The sequence below is a fragment of the Bubalus bubalis genome, chromosome 4 (assembly GCF_019923935.1).
Source record: "Bubalus bubalis isolate 160015118507 breed Murrah chromosome 4, NDDB_SH_1, whole genome shotgun sequence".
Lineage (NCBI taxonomy): Eukaryota > Metazoa > Chordata > Mammalia > Artiodactyla > Bovidae > Bubalus > Bubalus bubalis.
Window position 1 is genome coordinate 32,322,452 of NC_059160.1, and position 9,518 is coordinate 32,331,969.

At 33.8% G+C, this 9,518-nt stretch overlaps 1 protein-coding gene across 1 annotated transcript in view; it reads left to right on the forward strand.

Annotated features, from left to right (window-relative positions):
- ETNK1 (ethanolamine kinase 1) overlaps nt 1-9,316 on the forward strand; it is a 54,531-nt gene extending 45,215 nt beyond the window's left edge. The window contains exons 7-8 of the mRNA XM_006073643.4: nt 3,251-3,324; nt 3,646-9,316. Of these exons, the coding sequence (XP_006073705.2) occupies nt 3,251-3,324; nt 3,646-3,718 (147 nt within the window). The 3' untranslated portion in view covers nt 3,719-9,316. The remainder of the gene's footprint in view (nt 1-3,250; nt 3,325-3,645) is intronic.
- Nucleotides 9,317-9,518: the final 202 nt, after the last annotated feature.

Here is a 9,518-nt window from a genome sequence, read left to right on the forward strand (position 1 = left end):
CCCTGATTTTAGTTTTCCTTCTACAGAACCAGACTAATAGAAAGAGATACTATTTGCAGAGGATTTTTTATATTATTAGGGTTCTCAAACATTTTGGTCTCATTACCCTCTTTTATACTTTAAAAAAATTTTTGAAGACTTCTGTGAGATCTTGTTTATATGGTTTAGTTATCAATATTTACCATCTTGGATATTAAAACAAATTTAAAATATTTACTAAATATATATATTTTTAAAAAGCTCAGATTAACATAAACAGCTTTTTAAAAATTAAAAATAACTGTTTTCCAAAGCAAAAAACACTTCAGTGAGAAGAATGACATAATTTTATACTTTTACAAATTTCTCTGATGTCTAGCTTAACAAAAGTTAGATTCTCATATTTGCTTCTGCATTTCATCTCATATAATGTGTTGTTTTCTCTCAAGTGTGTGAAGATAGTCCTGTTTCACACACATATGTTGTTGGGAAAGAGAAGTATTTTGCCTTTTCAGAGAACTGTGGATATTTTTTTCTGATGCTTCACCAAAATTCAATAAGTAATAGTTTCTTAAAGGTTAGTAGTAATGTTTAATCTGAGCATATCAGTTAACTTTTGTACTCTGTTACATTAAACTTCATCAGTTTATCTTACACTTTGAATACCTCTTATACCAGTGTGTGATTTTTTAATTTAATGTCATTCGTTAGTTATTTGGAAAATATGCATTTATTAAGTTGTATAATCATTTCAAAGTTGATACATCTCATTATATATTGAAAAATTACACTTATTTATGTCACTGCCAATATCAGAAAAATATTAAGCACTTAATTGAGAAGCTGATAATCTCACAGAGTTGAACACAGATTTTTCCAGTGTTCTAATTTAGGTTGAATAGTCTTAAGTCTGTCATTGGCAACAAATACTGTCAGTTATTTTCATTGAAATGACAAGTTCTCTTTTTTTATATTTGAGAAATGTCTGCCAAATACACAAGTCTAATAACTAGTTCATATGTCAGTTGTTCTTTCAAGTAAAAATGATATTCCATTAAAATTGTGCAAGTTTAGGTCACAACTCAGTCATATGTGTGTTACCTTGAGACAGCCTTCATACTTTGGGTAGGCATCAGCCGTGCTTTATGTGTATTTCCAGTGTCATCTCACAGAAGGTCAGAATATCATGTATTCAAGGGTGGAGATGTAATAAGATTAATAGTTTTAATGGCTTCATAAAGTACATTCTTTAGTGAGACTGTATTTGTACTGTGAGTGTGTGGTGGTAAAGAGTAAGACCATTATACTAGTACAGTTTAGTGTACCTGCCTTGGCTTATGTTAAGGAACCGGGAGCTTCACCCATTATTGCTTTTCCATTACTGGAAATGTAAACAGAGTCATAAAGACAAGTAACATATTAGTATTATAATGAAAATAGCTTGGGGCCTCAGAATCTTCCATGGATTCATGGACCACTTTGAGAACCGCTGACTTAGACTTTCAAAAGAAGGAGAGCATTTCATAATTCACCTTTCAATACCTGAGACATATCCTTAGATAGAAAGAAGACCATTTTTTAAAGTCTTCCTCATTTTTGTCATTCTGATTTTGTGTAATTATAATAATTAACATTTTATTGGATGTTTGTTGTATGTCAGGTGTAAATACTATTGTTAGTTGCTCTGAGGTGGTTCTCTCCTTCTCCCGCCCCCAACACACACATACACTAAGCAGTTCTCCAGTTCTCAGCAGGCAGTGATTGGGTGTCTTACATATTCTACTCAAGTCTGACGCTTTCCACCTGGAGATAGTGTCAGATTCTATAAGGTCAGGGTTCAGTCCCACAAGACTGTGCCCTCACCCCTTTAGATGCTACTTGCAAGTCTGGGGTGTTATTGGTACTTCTTACCAACTGGCTATAAATGGGAGGTTTCCACAACTCCCTCCTTGGGGCCTATTAATTTGCCAAAGTGGCTCACAGACCTTAGAGAAATGTTTGCATATGTTCACCAGTTTATCATTAAGGATATTACAAGGATACAGAAGAAAGCTTGATGAAGAAGTATGGTAGAGTGAGGTCTGGAAGTGTCCTGGGTTCAGGAACTTCTGTTCCGTGGAGTGTAGGGTAGAACACACCCCTCCCCTCCCCAGCATGTGCATAGGTTGTGGTTTGTGAAATCAGGAAACTCGCCAGACCCCTTCCTTTTGGGTTTTAATGGATGCTTCATTACAGAGGCAAGATTGATTAAATCATTGGACATTGATTTATCTCAGTCTTCAAGCTCCTCTTCCCTCCCCTGAGGTGTGGAGGTGATGGGGTTGAAAGTTCCAACCATCTAATCACCTGGTTGGTTCCCCCAGGCAACCAGCCCTCAAGTTTAGCATCTTTTCAAAAGATACCTCAGTAACATGTGGTTGAAAGGGACTTGTTAAGAATAACCAGACATTCTTTTCAATTTTATGGCTTTGGAACTATTTTAGGAACCAACGACAAAAGACCAGATATTATATAAAAAATGCTCCCAGTTGCTTTATGCTTAGGAAAGTCCAAGGAGCCATGAGCCAGAAACAGTGAATGTAGATCAGATGTTTATTTCTTATTATAAATGATCACACCTGCATTTTACAGATGAGGAAACAAAGATGCAGAGGGGTTAATTAAGTTGCTTACAGCCACACAGCTAGTAATTTTTTTCTAGTTATAGTATTTCTGGTTACAATAGAATATTTCCTGGGAAGTGAAGTCTTAGATTCACTAAGTGAATAGTGAAATAGATTTTAGTAAAGCATACATACAAAATTATTGTGCAGCTTCTAATTATACCGTAGAAGGCAATGGCACCCCACTCCAGTACTCTTGCCTGGAAAATCCCATGGACGGAGGAGCCTGGTAGGCTGCAGTCCATGGGGTCTCTAAGAGTCGGACACGACTGAGTGACTTCACTTTCACTTTTCACTTTCATACGTTGGAGAAGGAAATGGCAACCCACTCCAGTGTTCTTGCCTGGAGAATCCCAGGGATGGGGGAGCCTGGTGGGCTGCCATCTATGGGGTCGCACAGAGTCGGACACGGCTGAAGCGACTTAGCGGCAACAGCAGCAGAGAATTGTGCACTTCAGTATTACCTGTGTTGTAGATACTTTGTGTTAAAAAGGCATCAAGAAAATATTATGCATGGAGTTGATGAAAGAGGAAAAACTTACAATTTGATATTTGTTTTGAAAAGAAATCAATTACCATAATTCTTGATTTTTCTTTCCTTCTTTTAGGCTTCTCATTTCTTTTGGGGATTGTGGGCTTTGATTCAAGCCAAATACTCCACTATTGATTTTGATTTCCTTGGGTAAGTTTAATTTTATTGTATGCATTACATTTGTCTCTACTCTTTTTGGATTCATTTTAGAATCCATAAGGGACATGTAGTTGTTGTTTTTAGTCAGATGTTACAAAAGTTGTATGTATTTAATAGTTGGTTTGCAAGGAAATCTGGTTTAATCTGTTAAATGTTCTCAGTATTAGAAAAGTGTCCAGTAGGTGGTGCAATAAACTAAAAATATGTCCTTTTAAATTTTAAAACTTAAAACGACTTAGAAGGGTGAGTGAAAATAAAGGAAGGATTAAGGTTTTTAGCTCTAATTCTGTTGTTACTCTCTTTTCTTGATAGGTATGCAGTTGTTCGTTTTAACCAGTACTTTAAAATGAAGCCTGAGGTTACTGCATTGAAAGTGCCTGAGTAAAGAAGACTTTAATTAAGTAGCTGAACAGTGCTTGTGGATCTTTAAGAAATTCCAAAAAGTCAATATTTGTTAAAATTCTTTTAATTTGGTTTTCTTGCTTTACAAATTATGCCTCTTAACAACCAATTTATTTTTAAAATAGTCTGAATGATGTCAAGAAATATACCTACTGCTTTCAGTATGTGGTGGGTTAGAAGTTTGTTAAATCGGCAAAAAGATACAAAGATGTCAGTTTAATCCTTTTATAATTTAATCTATGTTATATGTGAATTATTTATTATAAATTTAACATGAATTTTGTGACCGCTTTCATCTGTTTCATCTGTTTGTTGAGTGTAAGCAGTGAAAAATTTCCAGAGAAAATACTGTTTTTGTTATGTTTAAAGTAAGATTAATTTCAGTAAACATTTTTGGTGTTTAGTGTAACCTTTCTGACACACTGTAAGTAAAATGAATCATTTACTCTTGAAATGCCAGACACTGGTTTAGATAATTTAAAATGTTCATAGAAAAATACCTGTGTAGGAGAATGAAATACATTCACTGTCTATGATAGTGGTACATCTTTCTGAAGTATTGGAAAGCATTTTGGAGGGGGGAACATCTTAGAATTTAAATTTCCCTCTTCTTACATAGTCTGGCAGAATAAATATTAATATTTACCATATAATCCTGGAATAGATACATGGTAGTTTTGTTACCAAAATCTGCATTAAATAATGTTTTCATGTACTTACTATATGTGGTCATTTAAGGTACAGTTTGTTTTTAAAATTTTACTATATCAATTTGTTTCTAACCAAAAATTTTGTTTCACTTATTGGGATATTCTGTATTTTGTTTGTTATTAAATAGTAGCTAGTACAGCAGTTACTAATTTTTGAAACAAAGGTAGAATGCTTATAATATTTGGGAACAAGAAAATGTCATTTAGATTAATTCTTTTTTACTTCTCCAGATTCATTCCTTACACTGTGGCTTAATGTTTTAGTTTGGCTTCTGTGTCTTTAGAATGATAGCATTCATTCAGCATTCATTCTACTACTTGATAACATGTAGTTTCAGAGAAATAAGTTGAGGTGGTTAAAAGAATTAAATAAGGAACATTTAGAACATCCTGTACACTTAAAATCTGATAGTGTGAATTAAGCAAAAATACTCATGGTAGGAGGGCTTCTGTTTGTTTTGATTTGTTTTGATTTTGTTTTTGTCTGTTTGTGAGAGGATGACAGTTATTATTTGGAAGGAACTTGTGTCTTTGGGATAGATAAGCAAACTTCAAGTTTTGAAGACTGCTGTGTGGAGTTGAGCAGTCATGGTTAACTTTGCTTAGAAAATTAGTCTGAGAAGCTTTGCACACTTTGGTCACATAAGTGCCCATGTACAAGGTTGGCTTAATGGATCTGCATATTCAGAATATGCAACTGCAAATTTATCCTCTGAGAAATCTTCTGGGGTGTCTGATGTATTATTCCAAATGACTTATACTCTCAGATAAGTGCTTTAAAATACTTGGATTAGCTCAAGATGTTTAAAACTGATAAAGTAAGTAGAAACACGGGCATTTAAAATGGTAAATTCTAGTTACATGAGTAGAATCTTAAAATCTGTTTGAATCTGTACCAGTGTTAGCCACGATTTGTTTCCTACCTCCTCAACGTTGCAAATGTTCGTTTCTGTTTTTATAAAACGTATTACCATTGGATCAGTAGAATTTTACCTAATTAACTAAAGGAAAGGAACCAATTAAACAGTTAATAGCTTTTTATAGAATGTTAAGAGTGAACTTGAGAAATTGTTTTTGGTGGAATTTTCATCTGTGGCTGGAACATTTTCTTAGGACAACGAAGAATATGTAGGACTCGAGGGTTTTTTTGCTTTCTGACTTCGTAAAAGTGCAACAGTACACATCTTGGAGAACGGTGGGAGGAGAGGAGATCCTTTTTCTATCTTCCTCCATATTCTTCAGACTGCTTTGAATAGATTCACTGAGCCATTGCTGGTGGACTGCATGGCCGCTCGCTGTGACACCGCTGTAAGTGGTTCAGAGAGATTCAGGAAGTGAATGTAAAGGGGAATAAAGGCTCTCACTTTAGCCCTAGGCAGTGCATCTTGGGAACAAAATAAGATACTTAAGATATTTCTCCCACTCTTTGGGGTATCATGATGTTCTCACTTCCTTTGCAGGTTTTGGGGATCATACTTCAGCCTAAATAGAGTTCAAAATTGCTTCCCTCTGAATTGACCATTTAAGGGATTCTCAAGGGAAAACATCCCTCTAAAATTTGTCCTGTGGCTTGCTGAGATGTCTTTTGCCTTTTTATGTTAAGGAACTTGAATGCCTTACCTAATAACTGATAGTAAGCTCATTTTGTAAATATGAAAATGGTTGTTAGAGAAGTGGCATTCATGTATACTCCTTGTTAGTCAGTAGACCATAGTGGCCTGGATGCTTAAACAAGCAGAATTCCACAATTCTTTTCCCCTTTGTTCCGTACCTACTTGTGTGATCTTACCTGACCAGTAATACTTGACATTTTTCCCTCCAGACCCCATGCTACCACCACTTTCTGGGAATTAAAGAGATGTGGTAGTAAATCATACTGTTCACGTGATCATTTGAGATCAATATGAGCACAAAACTCATCAACTAGGTCTGCCTGGAATGTATATAAAACAGTGTAAATAAAAGTTTGTAAATTAGTGTGAATTGTATCTTGCATATGAGATTGTGTATTGTTTTTGCATTCTCTTCCCTTTTGTAGACATTTTTCTGTAAGGGAATGATCCAGCTCTTTGGTTTAGACTGGAAATAACCAACAGATGGGGCGGTACAGTGGGATAACAAGAGGAACTGGAAATAGGGTTATCCATTTTTGTTAACGTCAGTACTTAGTTGTTTAGCCTCTCAGTGCCTAATATGACTTTTTTTCATTCTTTATTTGGCCATTAGTTTTTGGAGGTTAGATTCTTGCAAGCATTAAATTAATACCCTGTAAGAATTCCATTCTTTGAGTCATGATTCTAAACTAAAGCAAATTAAAAATGCAGTTTTATGATTGCAAACTGAAGTATTACCCTTTTCTGTTTTCAAGGCTGTTAACTTTTTTCTACCAAAAAAACACTTTCACTTTTTATATATCTCAATATGATTCTTAAGTCCCATATGTACAAGGGAGATGATAAATAATAGCTTCTAGTTCAACTTAAGCATATCTCAGTTGTCTTCTCTAAGTATGAAATTGTTCATTAGGGGATTGTAAAATACAGAAAAAGATAGAACTGTTCTTTTAATGACTGCTAATTCCATTTTTGTGGAACTAGGAATATTTTAACTGCATAAACGTATTATGAAAGCTTCCAGATTTAAAGGAAAAATTTCCCCTAAACACTCTGAATTAAAAGTTAAAAACCTCCACTTTTAAAGTTATATAGGTATTTCTTTCTTACATTTTCAAAATCCTTCATAATGTAAATGAGAAAACTATCATTTTGCTTTTCTGCTTTACATTGCTTTTAATAAGCATTTTATACTGCGTTCCAAAGTGATATAGGCAAACTTTTAATATTAGTCAGTATTTCAGTTAATAGAGTTAACAATGCTTTATGCTAGGAGGAAAGTTTTGTTATTGACGGCAACTTGCATCACTCAACACAACGCTAGTAACTATTATGTACCAAGGAAAGTGAATTATAAGGATGTCCTAAAGCAACTTTAATCTTTATTTCAAAATTGATTTGCTCTGAATTTTCTAATATGGTTTGTTAGATTTTAGAATGTGTTTGACTGGAAACTTAGTTACATATTAAGGCCATTTGTTTTTGTTTCTTTTTTTAACAAAAGATATTAGTTATAGGGAATCACCTTTTTTTTTCCTGTTAACATACCATTTGTGTGATTACAGTGTTTTGTCTTGGGTTTGGTGTCTTCAGAGAGAAAAATGTAGCAATTATTTTAAATGAATTTCCCGCTATCTTTGAAGTTTAGTGTGTAAATGTATTGCTCTAAAAGCAAATGCTTGAGTTTGCATTACTTGAGTACTTGAAAAACTGAAATTAATAAGATATATTACATGATGAATTGGATTTTTTTGAGCAGGTTTTACACTAAAATTTTCCTTTCTGGATTATAATTTGAAATGGACAGATTTCAACCGTTTGAATAGAAAAAATAATGGTAGTGCTTGTAGAAAATACCTTTTTGAGTTTGAGGCATTCAGAACTCAAGTTTTTAGTAGGGTTCTATCCTGCAATCTGCTTTTCTCTTCTTTCCTGTACTTACTGATGTTATCAAACAGCCAGTTAAAATCTGTGTTCATTATGTATCCTATGACTTTTCTAGTTATGAAAAAAGTTGCTCTGTAAAATACTCTTAATCCCTAAATGTAGACATATTTTTGTTTACATCTTGCCCATTAATGGTATTAATACCATTAATCATTTTGACAAAACACAAGGTGTTTATAAAAACTGAAAACATTATGTATTATATTTGAACTAGTTAATGAAGAGTAAGAAAAAGCTGGCTGATTTGAATTGTTCCATTAGTTAAATTTCAAAACTCTTAAGGAAGGGACTTTAAGAGAGAGACCAAGATCTGATGATATCCCTGAATACTAGATCCTATGAACTGGAAAAGGACCAACCCCCCAAAAAAAGCAGTGGCGGAAATAAGAGCACTTGCATGGTTGTGGTGTGCTGCTACCTAATTTATGCAGTGACACACTGACATTTTTATTGTTGAGTAATCTGAGGAAGGTTTCTGTTACTTCCGTGTACTAAAGTAATTGTAAATTGGTGGAATTTGCAAAGAGGAGAGTTTTAAACTCTATTCTATTTAGGAACCTTTATAGCTGGGTGAAGTTTCCATGATTTGAGGTATTTGGATTTTAAAATATACTATTATTTTAAGAAAGAAGACCTGGCATTATTCCATGTTCTTAAATGATAATGTCCTTATCATTTTCAGAAGAGAAAAACTAAATTAATAACTGTCATTGCATTAGCTGTATGTTGAATTGGGAAATTGTGGCATAAAGGTTAAATTTGTGTTTATCAAATGTGAAACATAGTAGTATAATGCTGCTCTGTAAATACTGTAAGTGCTACAAATAGTCTCAGCACTGAAAATGTATTGATACCTCTCAAATGAATGCAACGTTTGAGGTAGGTGTATTTGATATGCCTCAGAAAGTATCTGAGTGTCTGAGAACTTGTAATCTGTTTGGTAATGAAGATACTTCCTGTTTTTTGTTGCTTATTTTCATGTTTCAAATTTAAGTTTTACATTTTTACTGCTGTTAATTTAAGTAAAATTTGTTCTGTGGTTAAAATGGGGTTGCCAGTGAATAAAATTAAAAACAGCCTCATTCATGTAAACTGCTTAAATAAAAATGCATTTTTTGCTATATGTTCACAAACTTTTCATGAATCTGTATTTCTGTTAAATATAAGTGATGTTTAGGCTTTATTTCTGTTTAATAAGGCCTTTTACCATTGATTAAATGAAGGAATGTATCTTTTTGAAGAGATATATATTCTGTAAATAAAAATTGGTTGTAACAATAAAGTTGAGTTCTAACTGCTTGTATCCATAAACTTGTGACTTCAACTTATTTTTGTAGTTTTCCTTTTGTAGAAAAAGCTCTTCAGTGTTCGTGTATTCCGTGTATTCTGTTTGTATATTTGAAATTGTTCAGTTGCTCAGTTGTGTCTTAACTCTTTGTAACCCCATGGACCACAGCACTCCAGTCCCTGCTGTCCTTGAAAGAGTTGGCTCAAACTCAGGTCCATTGAATCG